The sequence below is a fragment of the Thalassophryne amazonica genome, chromosome 15 (assembly GCF_902500255.1).
Source record: "Thalassophryne amazonica chromosome 15, fThaAma1.1, whole genome shotgun sequence".
NCBI lineage: Eukaryota > Metazoa > Chordata > Actinopteri > Batrachoidiformes > Batrachoididae > Thalassophryne > Thalassophryne amazonica.
This window is the reverse complement of record NC_047117.1, coordinates 95,458,804-95,482,898: the sequence shown is the minus strand read 5'-3', so window position 1 is coordinate 95,482,898 and position 24,095 is coordinate 95,458,804. Positions and strand designations below refer to the sequence as shown.

Sequence of the window (24,095 nt, the reverse complement as noted above, 5' to 3'; positions counted from 1 at the left end):
TAAGGACTTCCCACGGTGCGAGACGTCGCGCAGCGCTCTCAGGCGGCGTCATCAGCCTGTTTCAAGCTGAAAACCTCCACATTTCAGGCTCTATTGATCCAGGACCTCGTGAGAGAACAGAGAAGTTTCAGAAGAAGTCGGTTTCAGCATTTTATCCGGATATTCCACTGTTAAAGGAGATTTTTTTAATGAAAGATGTGCGGGCGGATTGCAGCGTCGGCTCACAGCCGCCGCAACGCTCCGCCACAGGAAAAGCACCTCTGTTGGAAGCCTTAAGGACAAGTTGGAACATGTCCAGCTGTTAAACAATTTCTCATATACTCACTCCACTGAAAGCCATCAAAAGCCGCCTGGATTTTACAAATGGTTATCAACACGGAGGTGTTTTTCCTGTGCCGCCGCACCGCGTCAGCTGCATCCCGACGCGCGGACCCGTCTGGTTGACATTCCTGCTGTCACCATGCCAACTGCACGCTCCCTCAAATCTTGCGACATCTGTGGCAGTGTGATAAAACTGCACCTTTCAGAGTGGCCTTTTACTGTGGGCAGTCTAAGGCACACCTGTGCACTAATCATGGTGTCTAATCAGCATCTTGATATGGCACACCTGTGAGGTGGGATGGATTATCTCAGCAAAGGAGAAGTGCTCACTATCACAGATTTAGACTGGTTTGTGAACAATATTTGAGGGAAATGGTGATACTGTGTATGTGGAAAAGGTTTTAGATCTTTGAGTTCATCTCATACAAAATGGGAGCAAAACCAAAAGTGTTGCGTTAATATTTCTGTTGAGTGTGTGTATATTTATATATATATATATATATATATATATATACACACACACACACACACACATTTTATATATATTAAATATTATAAAGTATATATATATATATATATATATACATACATACACACACACACACACATTTTATATATATTAAATATTATAAAGTATATATATATATACATACATACACATATATACACACACATATATATACACACACACACATTTACACACACGGCTCCACCGCGACGCGCGGAACTCCTCCGCACGTCTGTCTCAATGTGCCGAAAAAGTGCTGATGTCCACATCTTTTCACAATTCCTGTGCTAGTCAGACGACATACCGGATCAAGACAGCGTCCAGTTTAGAAATTAACGGCACATTCACTGTTACAGGAGTTTTTGTCACGGAAAGAGGAGCGGAGGAATTTCGCGTGGAGCCGCATGGCGCAAAGCAACACCGTGATGAAGCCTCACAGGACATGTTGGGGCATGTTCAGCTCATGCTCAATTTCTCGGATAATCACACGACTGAAAAGCAACCGACAGCCGTCTGAAATCCACCTGAAAGCCGTCCTGTGAGACCAACACGGAGGTGGTTTTGTGCCGCGTAATGAACGGCTCCGTGGCGCGTCCCTCCGCTTTTCTTTCCATGAAAAAAAAAACTCCTGTAACAGTGGAATGTGCCGAAAAAGTGCTGATGTCCACGCCTTCTGCCTTTTTGTGAAAGTCAGACAACGTCCCAGATCAACAAAGCCTTCACGTTGGAAATGATCTGGTTGTTTCAGCGGGGTTTCAGCCTGTCGATCTGCGCTCGGAGCGCAGCGCACTCTCAGACGCTGTGGGCCGTCCTTAAAGTGGCAGTAACACTCCTTAATCTGTGTAATCCCCACAAAATCGTCCCTGAAAGCCATATTAATTTTCCAAATGGTGTCCACCTGGAGGTCTCTCACAGTTTCTGGAAAAAAATTGATGCAGCAAAGCTCCAAATCATTCAGACATTTATTCCTAATAAAAAAACGATGAGAGGGTGGACCACTGCTCACACAAAGCCTGCTCACAGGCGAATGACGCAACCGACAGGCGTGAAAAAACTCACGCATGCGCACGAAGGTTCAAGCTTGGCTGATGCAATCACACGTGATTCAAATCATATAGTTTTTGAAAAAAATAAAAAGGTCGGATACTTTTCTAACAGACCTCGTACACTGACTTGTATGCTTTTGTCAGCCAATCAGTGCAGTGTGACGGCAAACTACGGGGGCCGGTGATGAACACATTTAAGCAGGGTGTAAACATCTCTCAGTTGAATGGAGTCAGTGCTCTATCTACTGGACAAACTGTGCAAGGACATTTTACATTGGCAACACAAACATTATTTCAGTATCTGTTCGGTTTCTGAGAAATTAGCGGCGTTCTATTGGCAAAATTACGGCCGATAGTGAGTACTTTGAAAAGTGCTTATATCAGCCGATAATATCGGCCAGCCGATATATCAGTCGGGCTCTAGTAAATTTAATAGCTTAACTATTTTTAATAATATGTAAATTTAATAACCTGATGTTAACCTATCAGGTGTTTTCTAAAATAGAAAGTTACAGCACGTTAACGTTCACTCTGATGAAGCAGCTTGTGCTCTTAAGCTACAAATTTAAGCATTTTGCAGTCAAATGTCAAGAACAAAACGATCACAATAATTCAGTTTGAATAAAAAGACGGTTCCATATGACAAGGTTTGAGTTGTGAGTCACAATATCATGCAGGGTTCTAGCTTGGTTAAAATTTTAGCGTAGTGGTAATGTCGAGGGAGCGAAGCGACCGAAGGGGGAGTGGTGTGGAAGGGGGGCAGCTTCTGAAAATTTAAGCTAAAAATTGGCCATTCTAGGGGTACCCAAAGGGGAAAAGCCAGGTACGACAGCCCAAGTCCCTTCATCCTGTCCAGAAGGCTGGGGAAGTTTGTTGAGTGGGCAATCTCATTCTGGGTTAGCCAGTACATGGCCCTCAGTGAGGCAGTCGGAGTCCATGGACATTTTTAAGTCAAGACTTAAAACCTATTTTAATTCTCTTTCTTATGAGTAGTTTTTATTTTATGTTTTATTCTTTTACTTCTGTTTTTAATTAGGTATTTTAATTTTTTTATTTTATTTTTTTTAATGTTGAACTGTTCTGTGTGAGGCACCTTGAGGCAGCTTTTGTTGTAATTTGGCGCTTTATAAGCTGATTAAATTGAAATTGAAGACATTTTATTGAGTCTTAAAGTAAATAAATATGAAATTGGTCACTGGATCCTTAAACTCTGGACATAAACTCTACATGGTGGATCCTTGATCTTTGGACATAAACAGAAATAAAATCTGTTAGTTTTTGTCAAACGCATTTCCTTTCAGACATTACTGGCATGAATGTCTTTCCATATCTGAGCTGAGCTCTACAGCTCGCTGCGCTCCACTTCAGGTTCATAAAGAATGCAGGACGTCTCATTTTGGGAGGAAAAAACTTTTAGTTGATTATAGTTATAGTTTCTTGTCTGTACTGCAACGTTTGTAAGAGGTGTCATTTTATTTAAAGCGGCAATTCATTTTGAAGTTATTCATTCCGAGCGGACTCTGTCTCAGCAGAGAGCTGCGCAGCGTTTGGAGCTGTGCCAACGGAACGGAGGACGATTCTCATTTGTTGAATGCAACAACTCAAGAGTCCCAGTTAGCGACTTTAATACACACAAAAATGACTCATGATATTTTAATGGCTTTGAGAAGGGTTAAGAAGCGGACTTACCGCTTCTGAAGAGTAGTGAATCGAAGCATTGCTTCAGTGATTCACGCTTCAAACTGGAGTCACGCTGCAGAAACGGTTGATTACACGGTCCAAAATAAGCGTAATGGTCCAAAATTATATCGTAACGGGCCGCAACGCAAGTTTGCGCTAGCTAGAACCCCGATCATGACAAAAATCACAAAATTATTAACTCTGTGAAAATAGCTTGCAAACAGATCATTCTTCAAAGTACTCAAAATTGGGCAAGTCACGTACTTTGGCGCCCCCTGGTGACCAGCACCAAAGACCCCAATGTTTTTTTCAGTTGCATTTAACAGAGTAGGGTCTATATTTGTTGATAACATTGGAATCTGGTTAGGGTCTTGACGGTGCAGAGGCTTATGGGCCTTTAAATACAGCCAATTTTGCAAAATGACCAGACTTTGAGCGCCCCCTATATTCAGTGCCATCGATCCCCCAACCAAATATGTATACAAGATGAAAGAGTTTGCCTCCATATGTCATTTGATAGTTAAACTGGCTTGGGGATTTGAAGGTGGTGAATGGTATCCATCCATCCATCCATTTTCTTCCGCTTTATCCGGAGTCGGGGCGCGGGGGCAGCAGCTCAAGCAAAGCTGCCCAGACCTCCCGATCCACACACACCTCCTCCAGCTCCTCCGGGGGAACCCCAAGGCGTTCCCAAGCCAGCCGAGAGATGTAGTCCCTCCAGCGTGTCCTGGGTCTTCCCCGGGGCCTCTTCCCAGTGGGACGTGCCCGGAACACCTCTCCAGTGAGGCGTCCAGGGGGCATCCGGAAAAGATGCCCGAGCCACCTCAACTGACTCCTTTCGACGTGGGGGAGCAGCGGCTCGACTCCGAGCTCCTCCTGAGTGACCGAGCTCCTCACCCTATCTCTAGGTGAATGGTACTTGAAATATGGGAATTTAATGAAATATCAGTTTTTGCGAAGTTTTGCCTTGAACTTTGATTACCCCTGGCAAGGTTACCGTTTGGTTTTCGGTCAAAAAACACATCAAACTATTTCCAATGACACCATATATTGCCTTTATCATCTCTGAACATCACGTCACCTTTGTATTAACATCTTCAGCTATATGCAAACTGTAAAAACTCTCCTTCAGGAACAACTTGTGCAATGTCCAAGGTGAACCCACCTCATGCCCTATGACTGCAGGGATAGGCTCCAAAGACGCCACGGTCCGCCGTCTGGACCGGCGGAGACGCCACGGTCCGCCGTCTGGACCGGCGGAGACGCCACGGTCCGCCGTCTGGACCGGCGGAGACGCCACGGTCCGCCGTCTGGACCGGCGGAGACGCCACGGTCCGCCGTCTGGACCGGCGGAGACGCCACGGTCCGCCGTCTGGACCGGCGGAGACGCCACGGTCCGCCGTCTGGACCGGCGGAGACGCCACGGTCCGCCGTCTGGACCGGCGGAGACGCCACGGTCCGCCGTCTAGACCGGCGGAGACGCCACGGTCCGCCGTCTGGACCGGCGGAGACGCCACGGTCTGGGTTAGACTTCCAAACTTTGCTGAGATGATTCTATTTAAGTGGAACTTAAATAAATCTTCCTGTTCCACTTGTAGGTATTTAAAATGCTACTTTAAAAGTAGCATTTTAGCTTTCAGGGTTAACTTGACGGCTGTTCATACATATACCGACATGCTGTTACACAGATTAATGTAGCTTTAAAAAAAGCACTGGCTGCTGTTAATGTTAATTTATTCGCTCGAAAATACAAACGGTGCAGAATAATGAGCTAACTGCGCCTTAGCCACATTAGCAGCTAGCTGTTAGCCAACCTCACAGGCTTGTGCAAATAGCGGGCTGTTAAATGTTTTATATCCCATTCCGTAGAGACACACTTACCTTTCCGCGTACAAGAAGCTTGACGACATGATCTTTGTATTTTCTTTGATTTTTCTGTTTATCATCCTTCAGCGATTTCGAGCTCGGCGCCATCTCCCGCTGAACTGCGTTCGCGTTAAAATTCAGTTCCATCCTGATTGGCTCACAGGCAGCATGCCTCTGTTGCTATTGGCTACTACGCATGTCGATCAAAAACTAAACAAAGATGAGTGCATCCCCCAGATCGGGAAACCGAAGGACTTTTCGGACCGCGCCATCCCATGATGCTTCATTGCCTGCGTCCAGCAAGGCGGGGCAGAGATGAGTTATTTAGATTTGGCACAACTCTTACACCGGAGGACCTTCTCAACTCAGTAAATGGAATTTTAATTTTGATAAGTTAACAGTTCAAAGTTGAATTTTCAAATATGAAGCCTCAGAGCAAATTAAATCAATTTCAACATTGCTGAAATTTACCTCCAAACAACTAAATTTTATTTCAGATTGCCAGATACATTTTTTTAAAGTCGAGTAATTCAAGCATGATTGAAATTGGCGGATAACAGGGAAGTGTGGGATGAGCTGCTTAGTCTGCTGCCACTTCAACCCAGAGATGTGGCAGAAAATGAATGAATGATTCAAAATGTGTTTGTTTTGGCACATATTTCTGCCCTTTATCCCATTTTGCACTTTGTAGTTGAGGCGTCTGCAAAGTGTCACATAGAGAATAAATGTTATTTTACTGAATGTGAGAACAGCTCGTTTTCATCAAGATGCTGTTTGAATGAGTTATCTCATATGGTTACTTTTTACAACTTATTAATGCAGAACATTTGAATACCTCATCAACCACTCCATAAAAGTCAATGTTCTGAACATTTTCTGGAGCGTCATGACGTGCAGGTCAGTGACACAGACAGACACACACACACGCTCGCAGACCCACACAGACAGCGACACGCGCACACACAGCCAGAGAGACCCACACAGAGACGCGCGCGCGCACACAGCCAGAGAGACAGACACACACACACACACAGGCAGAGACCCACAGAGACGCGCGCACACACAGCCAGAAACAGACAGACAGACAGACACACACACACACAGGCAGAGACCCAGAGATGCGCGCACACACAGCCAGAGAGACAGACACACACACACACACACACACACACAGAGACGCGTGCACACAGCCAGAGAGACACACACACACACAGGCAGAGACCCACACAGAGACGCGTGCACACAGCCAGAGACACACACACACACAGGCAGAGACCCACACAGACACGCGCGCACACAGCCAGAGAGAGACACACACACACACACACAGGCAGAGACCCACACAGAGACGCGCGCACACAGCCAGAGAGACACACACACACACACACAGGCAGAGACCCACACAGAGACGCGTGCACACAGCCAGAGAGACACACACACACACATAGGCAGAGACCCACACAGAGACGTGCGCACACAGCCAGAGACACACACACACACACACACACACACACACACACACACACACACACACACACACACACACACACACACAGTGTAACGTAACAATAATTTATAAGTAACAGCAGTAAAGAAACAGGAAGAACAGCATCATACTCATTGAATTGTGGGAATTTTGGGATCATAACATCTAAATGAACTAATCAAAGATAAAACAATAGAGTCACAAGGTAAATGTGAAAGGCTTTATTTTTTTTTTAAGTATTTCAAATGAAGCGGTAAAAAAAGGCATTTAAAAAAAAGACAATAAATCAGTCATACGTGTGTGTTCAGTGTCACACTGCGCACACACACACACACACACACACACACACACACATACACACACACAATAAAATAAAATAACAGACAGAAAGCTGTGTGCAGGAAGAACAAAAAAACCTGCAACTGAAACACAGAATGAATAATAATAACAAAGTAGCAAAACAATGATCCTTTTCTTCATTTTCAAATATGCTGTATTGAGTAAAGTGAAGGAAAAATACTGACTTTATGTGCAGTTTGCCTCTTATTTCACATTTACAATGAAAATGTATTTGATTAGATGCATTCCGAGCTGTGGCTGATGTGCAAACAAAATAAATTCATTCCACGAGCCACGAGTTCTTCTTCAAGTTTGATTTTAAAAAGAGACGAGGACGAGAGGGACCTGGCAGGTGAGGACCCGGGGGGCGAAGAGGGACCCGGGGGCGGGGGGGAGTCTTCTTTAAAGCCCAGAGACGTGTCACAGCTGCTCACATTTACTGGGCCTGAGAAGAGACATCAAACACACAAGTCTGAAAATTAACTGATGTTGTTGTTCCAATACTTTTGGATAAGTCTGTTAACCTCCAAAAGGTGAATCAGCTGCAAATCGTGAATTATCTACAAACCGTTAAGTGTAAACATGAACACGGGTCTCGCAAAATGTGAATATCATTCTTTATATATATATATATATACTCAACAAAAATATAAACGCAACACTTTTGGTTTTGCTCCCATTTTGTATGAGATGAACTCAAAGATCTAAAACTTTTTCCACATACACAATATCACCATTTCCCTCAAATATTGTTCACAAACCAGTCTAAATCTGTGATAGTGAGCACTTCTCCTTTGCTGAGATAATCCATCCCACCTCACAGGTGTGCCATATCAAGATGCTGATTAGACACCATGATTAGTGCACAGGTGTGCCTTAGACTGTGCACAATACCTTTCAGAGTGGCCTTTTATTGTGGGCAGTCTAAGGCACACCTGTGCACTAATCATGGTGTCTAATCAGCATCTTGATATGGCACACCTGTGAGGTGGGATGGATTATCTCAGCAAAGGAGAAGTGCTCACTATCACAGATTTAGACTGGTTTGTGAACAATATTTGAGGGAAATGGTGATATTGTGTATGTGGAAAAAGTTTTAGATCTTTGAGTTCATCTCATACAAAATGGGAGCAAAACCAAAAGTATTGCGTTTACATTTTTGTTGAGTGTATAAATATATATATATACACACACACACAGTTTAAGTAGCTGATGGATTTCAGTTTAAGGATCGATTACTGCAGGAAATCTTGATCATAAACCCTATCACTGCAAAGATGATTTTCTTTTTATTATTATTATTTTTGGCGGGGGGGGGGGGGGGGGGGGGTCAGTGACCAAGAAGTGGAAAAATGTGCAAAAATTGAATTTTAACAAATAAGTGAATTTTATTGTTCATTTTAGGACTTGTTTTAATGATACAAAATCACTAACATTCAATTTCTGCACATTGTGATGTGTTCAGTGAATTCGGTGACACCACACCTGAATTTACTGTCTATTTTTCTGGTGTGTTGTTTTTGCATTTTGTAGACGGTCTTAAGCGTCCGTTTCTCCACCACCTGCTCGTTCAGATTAATATTTTTCCAGCTCAGAGGACGGCTCATATGGATAAAAATAAGGTTGTAGCTCGTTGTCTACCTTCCTGATGTTAAAAACTAGTGTTTGTTTTTCTACGTTTCTCTTCAGATTTATTGAGCCATTTACCCAAGGGGGAGGTTTCCGTCCTCTGTGAGTTTGACAGGTGGACCGTCCCAGTCAAACTCCTCACTAGCGATGGACTGATTATCAGCCGATATTCGGCATTTTGATGCATATTGGCATCGGCCTTTTTTTTTTTTTATCCGACGGCGGACAAGTGATGCCTTTAAAACCGTGTTATTTTGGCTCTGAAGCAGTCGCGTCTGTGACTGCACTCATTGCTCTGTGTCCAGCAGTGTCCCACCCACAGCACCATCTGATTGGTTACACGCAGAGCCTCGGCACAGGTAACAGCCAATCAGCAGCAAAAGCTGTGCATTCACACTTTGCTCACAAACGCACAGCGGAGAGAGTGGAAAAGTTGAGCCGAGAGGAGATCAATTAAGCCCCGGTCACACAGCACTAACAAAGGACGCCGAAACAAAACGAAACAAGAGGACTTACGTTGACTTTTGGAGACATCGTTTAACGGTTGTCCAGCTTCATTTCTGTAGCTGGCACTTCGTCAGAATTTTCAAAATGTTAATAATGTGAACAAATCCTGATGACAGCCTCAATTTGTCCTTATATTCCAGTTTGTTTTCTGTCTCGACGGTTCCTCAATGTTTGCGAAGTTCCTGTACCGACAGCTTTCCGTCTGATTGTCGTCCAACCACATCTCTCTCTCTCGATGTGCATGCGCACACACACGTTTTCAAGACAACAGAGCCGTAGAAAACTTTAGGGAGTAGTTTATATAGTTTTAATCAGGGGTGGACACAGCTAACCAAAACATTAGCTTCGATAACAGCTAATCAGCTAACTGAAAAGTTATCTTCTCTCAAGCTAAACCGATAAACCGCCCAAAAATTTATCGGAAGCTACAGCTAACGGATAACCAATAACTTTCAGTAAACAAGTAACAAGCTGATTTTTAACACCACAATCCTTCTGGTAGCATCAAAGGCAACCGCAGACCCAAACAATGAGTCAGCACTTCTGTCTTTGTGTGCCGTGCCCCCTGCTGGAAGCTCTTATTTACTACATATCTTGCAGCAGTGAAGCAGTTGAGAGGAGCTAAGCTCAACTCTACACACACAAAAACATGCCATTATTCCTTTACAAAATCCAGCAGTGCCACAGTGAGGCAGAGGTCTTGGAAAATAAAGCAGTTTTGACTTATGGTTTTGATTTAAAATCATCAAATTAATCCAGATAGAATAACTCCATTAATGTCAATTCTGTCATTTGTACAAAGTTAAAATATAACACATATCTTTTAATGTTGAATTATGCACTAATTCTAAAGTTTTGTAATAAACACAGACAGATGCCAAAGGGATTATGGGTAAATGAGCCTCCACTTACACTGCTTGGTTGACTCATTCATTCTATGTAAAAACCAACACGTTAATGTGAGGTGTGTTGTTTACATATAAATGTGCTTTTGTAAAATATGACATCGTATTCATATGTTAAAAAAAAATTGCTAAAGCCAACAGTCAAGTTATGATTAAACAACCATCTGATATTACCGGGGTCAAAATGCATAGAACACTGCTATCTATTGGCGCCCCAGACGCTCAAACCCTTACCCATAATCCTTTGCGTAACTTTTTTTTTGCGCCGGAGAGGTGCTCTAGTTTAAACAACAGAATCCACAATGACAATTGTAAATGAACATTATACAACCAAAATGTACATTTTTATTTCTTTACCTGCAGCAAGAGGCTGCAACAACTCTCAAGCGTGCAACAGATTATGGGATATCTCAATACTTGGGGCGAATACTGCCATGAACACTAATGTCCAGTAGATGGCAGTAGAGACTGTAGTGCAAACAAAGCGACTGCAGCTCACAGTGAATAATGGAGAAGCAGCCTGAGCTTCTTCTGGCATTTTTACATAAAAACAACATCTATAAACACAGAGAATATATTCATGAGAGTTTTTGGCACAATATACAAAGACTTTAATGCTGTTGTCCGTGTGGAGCCTGATCAGAGCGTCTCAAATGCATTTCTTCTGTCGTGACTGTACTGAGATTACCCATAATGCATTGCTGGGCACAGCATGCCCACACTAAAACCTTCAAAATTAGTTCAATACTAGTGCAACATCATAAGAGAACAGAAGTAAATGAAGACACAGTTTGAGTGAACAAGTTTTAAAGCAGAAGTATAAACTCTAAGGTCTCGTCCACACGGAAACGGGTTTAGGTGTATTCACATAAGCTTTGCATCACATTGGTGTTTTGTCCACGCAGAATCAGCATTTTTGATGGCTGAAAATGGGTCCCTTTGTGTATGGTCAAGCAATATGCAGCTTTTTTGAAACGATGATGTCACAGCCCCACCTCTCAAACCTCAGCCGCTCATAATAGACGTTATGTTGTTGTTAACAGTGTAATTTAACACTTTTATTTCAGGGCCGATACGATTATTGACAATGTTTAGAGGCTGATACTTGCCTGCAGTAAAAAGTGCCAAGAAGGTGTTGAAATTTAGTAAAACACAATCTTAACATAAAACTTTCTTTAAATGTTTTGCAGCATATGTTTAAATAACAGAACCTTTCAACATCACCTTCACCTTCTTTTAAGGGCCACAACGGAAATAAGCGCTTGCGCTTTTTTGTGTAATCCTTTTATTTTAATGTTACTTATATGCAATATTTGTTATTGTTATACAGTGTACATTTTAATAATAAATACAATCAATCAATCAATCACACAAAAAGGGCAAGGAGCTATAAATAACATGATGATGAAGTTGAAGAACAAATAAATAAACAGCTCCAGTCTGCTCCTGTCAGTCTGTGGGACAGCAGCCTTCAGCAGTGACAGGCTGAACTTCCAACGTCCAACAAATCAAGTAGTACTGTGGACAGGACTTTGTTACAAACCAGAAAGCAGCCATTTTATGGACATAGCATTTGTTCTTTTCTTCAAAACTGACACACAGTAGCTTTAATCCAGTTGTGTTAGCCAGTTTTCTGTCATCCTGACAACATTTTTGAATGGGATTACATTACTTATTGTTTTTAACAATATAACACCTTTAATAATTCTTATTTGAACAAGAGATGAACCTGGATTGATTCCATTATAAACCTGCTCTTTAAAGGATAAAACCTGGATGACAAACTTTCTGAATCATAGTTTTTCACACTTTCCTGGTTCACTAAGTGAGGCTGTGAGCTGAAGATGATCATTTATAATCATTAAGTTGCTGCTTTAATGAACATTTAGTGCTAAAACCTGCCATTCACACAAATGAATGTGATTATTTGTAAACAGATCCATGAAAATTAACTTGTTTTCATGTCAAAATAATTTCTCCCTCTCAAACACCTTCCTTGCCCAATTCTCCTCCTCCGTGGAAAGACAGAGCCTTTTGGAAACATTAAGCTTTTAAACCCTAAAATAAAGTCGTTCTCAATGTAACAGCAGCTACAGACACAGGAGGAACTCTGTATTATTTAATGAAGGATTTTGACAGAGATTCTTTTCTTTCACTGAGACAGAGCGAGATGCTGCTTTCAGCTGTGTTTGTTACACAGCACTGAGGCCTCACACAACACTGAAGTCGCTGACTGGTGGACACTTTTTGAAAATGACAAAGAAACAGATGGTATTGGGAAAGTGCTGTGTCCATGTGGACAAAGTCCAAAACTCTGCTCTGTCCACAGGGTGTCGATTCAACGTTAAAAAGCATCCATACCTGCTGTCCGTGCTGTGGACCACCTGTCTGTCCATAGTAGGCGGCCTGCTGTCTGTAGTACTCAGCCCAGGCTTCACTGTAGTCCTGCTGGCCTCCGGATGCAGCCACCGGTGCCACGCCTTGTGTTCCTGCTACACCCGGCGCTCCCGCTGGTGCCATGCCCGGCGCTCCTGCTGGCATCACACTCTGCGGTTCTGCTGCTCCTCCAGCAGGCTGCGCTATAAAACACATTTCATCTTTAAACACTTAAGGAACTTTTTTTTTTTTTAACTAGAAGCACTCAGAGTGCAAACCACCTCCAAGGCCATGGGGTCACTGACGCCGTAACATCTACACGCCGTGGAATCACTGACCCTAAAAAAGTCTAACAATGATGTTTGCTCAGTAGTAAAAAAAAAGTTTCATCTGCTGTGACTGGATAGCATGTATCCTTAGCGCTTGGCATCACAGTTTATTGCAACTTGCACCTTTCCCAGAAGCTACTGTCATCTGAGCACTGATATTAATATTGCATGTGCTTATAGACAAAAACAAATAAGAGACAAAATTCAATTTATTATTCAACTAAACTGAAAATATATGAATTTTTTAACATTTATGAAACACTTCTATAAACAAAGCCATAGGGTCACTGACCCTAAAGAGATTCCCTCCTTGGCACAGTTATCTATTTCTTTTTGTCTCTTTCTCTAAAATTGTATATAATAATCATTAGATTATTAATATATAAACAAAAATAAATGTAAGAAATATTACAATTTGAAAACAAATGCACCCGAACGTGATGACAGCTGCAACTGCTTAATGCTAACTTTTAACATTGAAAATGCCATAGACATGCTAACGCGTTAGCATCGGGATCCGGATCGTGATCCGGATCACCACTAAAATTTAATCACTTGTTCCTCTTGTCATTTCCAACCACTCCACAAAATTTCATCAAAATCCGTTCAAACCTTTTTGAGTTATCCTGCTGACAAACAGACAAACCCGAATGAAAACATAACCTCCTTTGTGGAGGTAATTACTGAAAAAAAGATGACATGAAGTGTAAATTCAAACAAAACAGAGTTCTTAACTTGGCTTCAGTATTTTATATAGCACAAAAATCGCAACAAAGTTGCCTCAAGGCGCTTCAAACAACTACGGTCTAACCTTACCAAACCCCAGAGCAAGAACACAGGAGACAGTGGTAAGGAAAAACTCCCTCTGAGGAAGAAACCTCAAGCAGACCAGACTCAAAGGGGTGACCCTCTGCTTGGGCCATGATACAGACACAAATTACAGAACGAATATACAGGAAATGTTGCGGGTGCAGAGGACAGAAGGGTTTCAGAAGAAGACACCACACCCATCTCTGGATGGAGCTGCACCTCAAACAGAGAGAAAAAAATAGAATCAGACATCAGAAAGACAAGAAATACAGTATAATTTGTCAGCATTAAACAACAAGAAAAACAGAAATACTAAGGTGATCGCCGGCCACTAGCTCTAAACTTCACTAAAAGACCCAGAATTTAGGTAAAGTTGAGGTCGCGGCCCGCTCCAATTACTAATAAATGAATTAAAAGAGTAAAAAGCGTAAAACAAAACTGTACCAGTATGCTAGCCATATGAAAGGGAAAATAAGTGCGTCTTAAGTCTGGACTTGAAAGTCTCCACAGAATCTGACTGTTTTATTGATGCAGGGAGATCATTCCACAGAACAGGGGCACGATAAGAGAAAGCTCTGTGACCCGCAGACTTCTTATTCACCTTAGGGACACAAAGCAGTCCTGTACCCTGAGAACGTAAAGCCCGGGCCGGTACATAAGGTTGAACCCTCTGGGGTGTGAGGGCATTTTTGGACAGTTCACTCGCCTGGCATAAATGTTTTATTATTGCTGTTAACAGCTCTTCCTACATCCCACAATCAAGTTTTATGTCTCTTTTTTTCAGGACAACCTGTTCTTTCAGAATATATATGCTTTTGTTGTGCTTTATAAGTGCAATAAAGGTTTACAATCATAAATAAAGGAAAAAATATTTTTCCACACACATTTATTCAAAACACACAGCAAACTATAATAAACAACTGTTTTGACACTTTATAAAGGTAATTTGAGGTCTTGTGTGAAAGACTGTACAACAAAAAGGTTCAAACAATAAACACAAATGCACATTTTGAACAATATATACAAAACATTCTATGCGTTTTTGTTTGTCTTCAACACAAAGCAATTTCTGTCTGCTATTTCACAAAGGTCACATCACAAACTTCTATTTCAACTGTTTTGGAGTCTTCTGTCTGACTCTGCAAGCAGCTTCCATTTCACACTTTGGCTCCAGTCTGAAGAGCGGCCCTTCTCCCTCACCCCACTGATATGGTAAACAGTGCTTTACGCCAGAGGGAAAGAGCCACAGAGTAATCCAGTAACATTCAAATGCAAACTAGTGGAGCAATCCTGATAGTTACACACTCTTTGTTTGAGCACTTGAGATTGTCATGTGAGGCTCTCCGTCTGCTTTCACTTTCACTGTGCGTAATGGCGCAGGGTGCATTGGAGGAATTAGGGGGCTATAAGCGAAGTGCACATCTCGGGCCATACGGTGCATTATGGGTAGGCTAAATTTTTCGGCTACCAACCCACATGCTATGATGGTGGAAAGCAGCGAGGAGTGCTATGATTTGGATCATTTCAACCGCTGGAAAGTTGATGATTTAAAGCATTTTTGAAAGCTCTGCGGATTGCCTGTTACAACCAGGACTACGTACAACAGTGGACAGAAACTGAAAGAAGAGCTGGCTGTGCCTGTGTGTACTGCATCATTACAGAAACTACTGTTGGTGCCGATAAAGGAGGAAGAGAGCGCTGTTGTCGAAAATGACCGGTCCTTGTTGATAGTTGGAGACAAACAAATTTCTGACCCCTTGAAGGCAACTGATGGATGGTTAGACAAAGTCCAGAGTCTGAAATTGCGGATATTGCAGAATATTTGCTAAGCAGGGATGAGAAATCGCGACTCCACTGGCTTCGTAATGACGACAATGAAGGTGGGTCTCACATATGACCTCTTTGGTGTCACGTTTGTTTTGATAAGTTGACAGACATACAGTGATATGTGCATGCATGCAGTTTGTTTATAGAACATGTCAATATTACAATATTACATGCCACGTCATTCATGGCGCAACATTACAGTCATAAGCCGATGCACGAAAATGGCGTCATCAGCCACATTAGAATTCGGCGCAGTTTCAGGATATTGACAAAATAAATGTGTGCAAGAAACTTACAATTTTAGTCCGACTTTTACGTCCGTCTGGAACTTTCTTTTCTGTGGGGAAATTGTGTAGAATGAACGGAGGTTTACAACCACATTTCTTCTTCTTTCCGTCTTTGTGTGGACTCGGCGGAGCTTTGCAATCGTGTGTTTTCAGCCAACTTTCAAGCCTATAAATTCTATTCGAGCATTTGAAAACAGCACAATGCGCCCCTGTCATTATTGTATGCATCTCTTAAGGCTTAAAGCCTTTGAAACAATCCCTGTAAAAGTCTTAACTTTTACAGTCCGCTAATGCTACTGTATAAGAAATTCAATGGGAGCGGTGTGAGTTTGGTAGTTGGGATTTTTGCCCGTTTGACCCACGCATGCGCAGATGCGTTGCGCACTTCGCTCATTCAAACGGGCCAACTAGTAAGATATCACTCCTGAAAATGATCTTTGGTTTATCACGTGAGGTAAATCTGCCCCACGATTGGATTTTGGAAAACCATGTGACGGTGAACCAATTCCAATTGGACACTCACATTCCGCACGTCATCACACAGCTTCTATGAGGAGTACAAAGATGGCCGACGGTGGATCGAAAGTCCGTGGAGTTAACGTTTCAGCAAAAAAAAAAAGAAAAAAAAAAAAAGGTAAGTTTCTATCGCATATCATTAAAAAGTTGTTTATAAATTAGTAAAACTTGGTCCCAGCCGTCGTATACAATGGCGCTGGCCCCAGAGGGTTTAATTAGGTCAGATAGGCAGGGAGGTGCCACTCCGTGAACAATTTTATAGACTAGTAACAGAACCTTAAAATCTGATCTCACTGGGACAGGAAGCCAGTGAAGAGACGCCAAAATGGGTGTAATGTGGTCAAACTTTACGCTTCGTGTCAAAAGTCTGGCTGCAGCATTTTGAACCAATTGGAGAGCGCTAATGCTGGACTGTGGTAAACCAGAATATAGAACATTGCAGTAGTCCAATCTAGAAGAGACAAACACATGGATCAGGGTCTCAGCATCACCCACAGACAGGATGGGACGAATGTTTAAGTAATAGTTTGAAAAATGTGATGTTTGACTTTCAGAGCTGATTTTTTTCAGCACCGACTCTTTAACTGAATGCTGCAAATTTACCATATTTAATGAAGAGTGTTAGTTTCTGTTGATTATGTACCCTGACCGATCAAAGACTTCAGCAGGGACGTTTCAGTCCATAAACAAACCTTAAAGTCAAAACTTCAAACCAGGACTTACTCATGCCCATCTTTTTGTAGTAATCCTCCCACGCTTTAGTGTAGTCTGGCTGGTTCTGGTTGTGTTGGTTCTGGTCCACTGGGCCTGCTGCGGTGACTCCTGGACTCTGTGCTGTCACAGTGGCCCCCTGCTGTTGACCATAATACTGGGAATAGTATGCTGCCCACGCTGCGTTTGGGTCTGACACTGGTTTACCTGCAAAGACCAATTTATGAGAACGACTCGACACACAGGAAGACACTTTAAATGGTGAACCATAAATGAACCTCAGATTACAGCCGTTTCCCTGTGTGGGACTAAGAAAGGAACATCTGATTGTATCTGCAGATCTCTGCATGCATTCGAGATGTCGGTGAAAACAGGAACGTGAGACATGACAACATCACATGGTCTCTGCAATCAGTGTTGACAGCAATCAAGAGTGCCTCTGTGCAGAGCAGCCTGTGGACTAGCTGCCACGAGTACTTGACTAGTCACACTTATGTCAACTATCAAAATCGTTGGCGACGAATTTAATAACCAACATCAGTTTTTTTTTTGTTTGTTTTTTTGTTTTTTTTAAGTTTTGTTGTTTTTTTTCCTCAAAGCTGCTGCTGTATCTTCTGCTGCCTTTCTGTAGTGGTAAACAGACATGATGTCACTGGAAAACTCATGTCAAAACAATATCACAACTAGACGGCAACAAAGCTCAAATGTATGGAAGCATTTTAATGGTTCAAATCCCAGCCTGACTGGAAAATCACTAAGGGCCCTTGGGCAAGGTCCTTAATCCCCTAGTTGCTCCCGGTGCGTAGTGGGCACCTTGTATGGCAGCAACCTGACATTGGGGAGAATGTGAGGCATTATTCCTTTTCTCTCAAAAATTCTTGAAAGGGTAGTTGTAAAACAGCTAACTGATCATCTGCAGAGGAATGGTCTATTTGAAGAGTTTCAGTCAGGTTTTAGAATTCATCATAGTACAGAAACAGCATTAGTGAAGGTTACAAATGATCTTCTTATGGCCTCGGACAGTGGACTCATCTCTGTGCTTGTTCTGTTAGACCTCAGTGCTGCTTTTGATACTGTTGACCATAAAATTTTATTACAGAGATTAGAGCATGCCATAGGTATTAAAGGCACTGCGCTGCGGTGGTTTGAATCATATTTGTCTAATAGATTACAATTTGTTCATGTAAATGGGGAATCTTCTTCACAGACTAAAGTTAATTATGGAGTTCCACAAGGTTCTGTGCTAGGACCAATTTTATTCACTTTATACATGCTTCCCTTAGGCAGTATTATTAGACGGCATTGCTTAAATTTTCATTGTTACGCAGATGATACCCAGCTTTATCTATCCATGAAGCCAGAGGACACACACCAATTAGCTAAACTGCAGGATTGTCTTACAGACATAAAGACATGGATGACCTCTAATTTCCTGCTTTTAAACTCAGATAAAGCTGAAGTTATTGTACTTGGCCCCACAAATCTTAGAAGCATGGTGTCTAACCAGATCTTTACTCTGGATGGCATTTCCCTGACCTCTAGTAATACTGTGAGAAATCTTGGAGTCATTTTTGATCAGGATATGTCATTCAAAGCGCATATTAAACAAATATGTAGGACTGCCTTTTTGCATTTACGCAATATCTCCAAAATCAGAAAGGTCTTGTCTCAGAGTGATGCTGAAAAACTAATTCATCATTTATTTCCTCTAGGCTGGACTATTGTAATTCTTTATTATCAGGTTGTCCAAAAAATTCCCTAAAAAGCCTTCAGTTAATTCAAAATGCTGCAGCTAGAGTACTGACGGGGACTAGCAGGAGAGAGCATATCTCACCCGTGTTGGCCTCTCTTCATTGGCTTCCTGTTAATTCTAGAATAGAATTTAAAATTCTTCTTCTTACTTATAAGGTTTTGAATAATCAGGTCCCATCTTATCTTAGGGACCTCGTAGTACCATATCACCCTAATAGAGCGCTTCGCTCTCAGACTGCAAGCTTACTTGTAGTTCCTAGGGTTTGTAAGAGTAGAATGGGAGGCAGAGCCTTTAGCTTTCAGGCTCCTCTCCTGTGGAACCAGCTCCCAATTCAGATCAGGGAGACAGATACCCTCTCTACTTTTAAGATTAGGCTTAAAACTTTCCTTTTCGCTAAGGCTTATAGTTAGGGCTGGATCAGGTGACCCTGGACTATCCCTTGGTTATGCTGCTTTAGACGTAGACTGTGGGGGGGTTCCCATGATGCACTGTTTCTTTCTCTTTTTGCTCTGTATGCATCACTCCGCATTTAATCATTGGTGATCGATCTCTGCCCCCCTCCACAGCATGTCTTTTTCCTGGTTCTTTCCCTCAGCCACAACCAGTCTCAGCAGAAGACTGCCCCTCCCTGAGCCTGGTTCTGCTGGAGGTACCTTCCTGTTAAAAGGGAGTTTTTCCTTCCCACTGTAGCCAAGTGCTTGCTCACAGGGGGTCGTTTTGACCGTTGGGGTTTTTCATAATTGTTGTGTGGCCTTGCCTTACAATATAAAGCGCCTTGGGGCGACTGTTTGTTGTGATTTGGCGCTATATAAAAAAAGAGTTGATTGATTGATTGATATATATACACACACATATATACATATACATATACATATACACATATATATATATATATATATATACACACATATATATACATATATATATATATATATATATATATATATACACACAATACAGTATATATATATATATATATATATATATACACACATATACATATACATATACAATATATATATATATATATATATACACACACACATATACATATACATATACACATATATATATATATATATATACACACACATATATACATATACATATACACATATATATATATATATATACACACACATATATACATATACATATACACATATATATATATATATATATACACACACACATATATATATATATACACACATATATATATATATACACACATATATATATATATACACACATATATATATATATATACACACATATATATATATATATACACACATATATATATATACACACATATATATATACACACACATATATATATATACACACACATATATATATACATATATATATATATATATATATATACATATATATATATACACACATATATTGTTGTGAAAGTGTAGGAACACGGACCCACAACAGGGGGCGCAAATGAACGGACAATGGAGGAAGTCAAATAACAACACTTTACTGTTGTGAATAAGCACAACAAACACAGCAGATTACAATAATAGTCAATGGAGTCAATTCACAAAAATGTGTCATGTGGGAAGGCTCGAAGATAAAAGACGTCTGTCCAAAGCAGAACCGGAACCATACGATTTCCTCCGCCACCGAACCCCGGGAATACTGGAGCCGCCAAGTCCCGAACTCCCAGGTGGCCACTGCCTCCGCTTGTCGGATCTGGTACTGCTGGCGAGGAACAAAAACAGTTAGATGTGGGTGCGTCTGCACCCAGCAACACGTATGGTGGAAAACCACCTCCACCTCTCGTCGGAAAAAGGAAACAGAATATCTGCTGTCCAAGACACACAAGCAACAGATATTCACAGTCAGCTGAGAACGTTACCTCCTCGGTAGAGCGATATCTCGGCAAAGAGGTGGAGATGTCGTCTTGCTGATATACCACTGAAGATCAGATGATCAGCTGTCACCCCGGCTGCTCCTGTGAGGCGGCAGAGCCCTCTTGTGCCTGGAGCCCGCACTCCAGGCAGGGTGCCCTCTGGTGGTGGTGGGCCAGCAGTACCTCCTCTTCAGCGGCCCACACAACAGGACCCCCCCCTCAACGGGCACCTCCTGGCGCCCGACCAGGCTTGTCCGGGTGGCGGCGGTCCGTACCCCTCCCAGTCCACCAGATACTGGAAGCCCCGGCCCATCCTACGGACATCCAAGAGCCGGCGCACAGTCCAAGCCGGCTCGCCATCGATGATCCGGGCAGGAGGCGGAGCCGGACCCGGAGCACAGAGGGGCGAGGTGTGACGTGGCTTTATCCGGGACACATGGAAAACAGGATGGGTCCGCAGTGAGGCCGGAAGCTGAAGCCTCACTGCGGCCGGATTGATGACCTTAAGGATCTTGAAGGGACCGATCTAACGATCCTGCAGTTTGGGGGAGTCCAGTTTGAGGGGGATGTCCTTCGTCGACAACCATACCTCCTGCCCTGGCCGATACGCAGGGGCCGGGGTCCGCCGACGGTCTGCATGGACTCGTGCCCTCGTCCGGGCCTTTAGCAAAGCAGAACGGGCGGCGCGCCACACCCGACGGCACTTCCGCAGGTGGGCCTGGACCGAGGGCACACCGACCTCTCCCTCAACCACCGGAAACAGCGGGGGCTGGTACCCCAGACACACCTCAAAAGGGGAGAGGCCGTTGGCTGAAGACACCTGACTGTTATGGGCATACTCGATCCAGGCCATCTGGAAGTCAAAACGGCCGAAGAACAGTGACCAGCGGGCTTGCCTGGGGTTCAGCCGCTTGGCGGTCCTGATATACTCCAGGTTCCGGTGGTCAGTGAAAATCGTGAACGGCACGGACGTTCCCTCCAACAGATGTCTCCACTCTTCAAGAGCCTCTTTCACCGCAAGGAGTTCTCGATTGCCGACGTCATAGTTCCGTTCGGCCGGGGTCAACCTGCGGGAGAAATAGGCACACGGGTGAAGGACCTTATTGGTCTCTCCGCTCTGGGATAGCACGGCTCCTATCCCTGAGTCCGAGGCGTCCACTTCAACCACAAACTGGCGACTAGGATCGGGCTGCACCAGAACGGGTGCAGACGAGAAGCGCCGTTTCAACTCCTTGAACGCGGCATCGCACCGATCCGACCAGGTGAAGGGGACTTTTGGAGAGGTCAGGGCTGTCAGGGGGCTAACTACCTGACTGTAGCCCTTAATGAACCTCCTGTAGAAATTCGCAAAGCCGAGGAACTGTTGCAGCTTCCTACGGCTGGTGGGTGGGGCCAGTCTCTCACCGCCGCAACCTTTGCCGGATCAGGAGCGACGGAGTTGGGGGAGATGATAAACCCCAGGCAGGACAAAAGAAGTGCGGTGGAACTCGCACTTCTCGCCCTTAACAAACAGCCGGTTCTCTAACAACCGCTGCAGGACCTGACGTACATGCTGGACATGGGTCTCAGGATCCGGAGAAAAGATGAGAATATCGTCCAGATATACGAAGACGAATCGGTGCAGGAAGTCCCGCAAGACATCGTTAACCAAGGCTTGGAACGTCGCGGGGGCGTTGGTAAGGCCGAACGGCATGACCAGGTACTCAAAGTGACCTAATGGGGTGTTGAATGCCGTCTTCCATTCGTCTCCCTTCCGGATCCGAACCAGGTGATACGAATTTCTAAGATCCAGCTTAGTAAAGATCTTGGCTCCATGCAGGGGGGTGAACACGGAATCTAATAATGGCAACGGGTATCGGTTGCGAACCGTAATCTCATTCAGTCCCCTGTAATCAATACATGGACGAAGTCCGCCATCTTTCTTGCCCACAAAAAAGAAACCTGCCCCCATCGGGGAGGTGGAGTTCCGGATCAGCCCGGCAGCTAATGACTCCCGGATGTAGGTCTCCATTGATTCGCGCTCAGGTCGTGAGAGGTTGTACAGCCTGCTGGACGTGAAATCAGCGCCTGGAACCAAATCAATGGCACAATCGTACGGACGGTGCGGGGGAAGGGTGAGTGCCAGATCCTTGCTGAAGACGTCAGCAAGATCGTGGTACTCAACCGACACTGCCGTCAGATTGGGAGGGACTTTGACCTCCTCCTTAGCCTGGGAACCGGGAGGAACCGAGGATCCTAAACACCCCCGATGGCAGGTTTCGCTCCACTGAACCACCACCCCAGACGGCCAATCTATCCGGGGATTGTGCTTTAACATCCATAAGATGCCCAAAATCACGCGGGAGGTAGAAGGAGTTACAAAAAACTCAATCTCCTCCCGGTGGTTTCCAGACACCACCAGAGTTACTGGTTGTGTCTTGTGTGTGAGTAAAGGGAGGAGGGTGCCATCTAGTGCCCGCACCTGCAACGGCGAAGGAAGCGCCACCAGAGGGAGCCCTACCTCCTTTGCCCATCTGCTGTCTAGCAGATTCCCTTCTGACCCCGTGTCCACCAGTGCTCGGGCTTGAAGGGTTAAATCCCCGCTCAGGATTGTGACTGGGAGTCGTGTGGCAATTTGTGTGTGTCTCACTTGAATGTCTTGACCCCCCCTTAGCCCAGTCTCTAAGGGCGAGTGTCGACGTTTTGGCCGTTTGGGGCAGTCTCTCTGTGTGTGCTCTGTTGAGCTGCAGAGAAAACACTCTCCACGGATCAGCCTCCCCATTTTGGCCCTGTGCGTCTCCCTAACAACGTCAACAGGGGGAGCTGTTGCCCCACAAAGCGCTGCGGCTGTGGAGCGTGGGGAGGGCGGCCCCTTTTCGAACCCGGAAGGGAGAGGGGCGGCGCGTATCCGGTCACATCCTTCGCCTCGCTCCCGACGGCGTTCCTCTAACCGATTGTCTAATCGTATAACGAGATCAATAAGCCCGTCCAAATCCCGCGGTTCGTCCTTAGCCACCAGGTGCTCCTTCAGGACCAATGACAGTCCGTTTACGAAGGCGGCACGGAGGGCAGTGCTATTCCAGCCGGACCTCGCAGCCGCGATGCGGAAGTCGACTGCATAAGCAGCTGCGCTCCGGCGCCCCTGTCTCATTGACAGCAGCACGGCTGAAGCGATTTCTCCTCTATTTGGGTGATCGAACACTGTTCTGAATCCCCTCACAAACCCATCATACATCAGAAGGAGCCGTGAATTTTTGCGGCGGCACAGGAAAAACACTTCCGTGTTGATAACCATTTGTAAAATCCAGGCGGCTTTTGATGGCTTTCAGTGGAGTGAGTATATGAGAAAT

At 43.9% G+C, this 24,095-nt stretch overlaps 2 protein-coding genes across 2 annotated transcripts in view; both read right to left on the bottom strand.

Moving 5' to 3' along the window:
* The window catches only part of dcaf15 (DDB1 and CUL4 associated factor 15), a 74,202-nt gene extending 68,621 nt beyond the window's left edge, over window positions 1-5,581 (bottom strand). Inside the window, 1 exon segment of the mRNA XM_034188539.1 lies at window positions 5,437-5,581. Coding sequence (XP_034044430.1) covers window positions 5,437-5,568 — 132 coding nt within the window. The 5' untranslated portion in view covers window positions 5,569-5,581.
* A 1,531-nt stretch (window positions 5,582-7,112) lies between these two features.
* Window positions 7,113-24,095, bottom strand: part of khsrp (KH-type splicing regulatory protein) — a 54,412-nt gene continuing 37,429 nt past the window's right edge. Inside the window, exons 17-19 of the mRNA XM_034188746.1 lie at window positions 17,156-17,350; window positions 12,649-12,866; window positions 7,113-7,691 (exon numbers count right to left, since the gene is read on the bottom strand). Coding sequence (XP_034044637.1) covers window positions 7,683-7,691; window positions 12,649-12,866; window positions 17,156-17,350 — 422 coding nt within the window. The 3' untranslated portion in view covers window positions 7,113-7,682. The remainder of the gene's footprint in view (window positions 7,692-12,648; window positions 12,867-17,155; window positions 17,351-24,095) is intronic.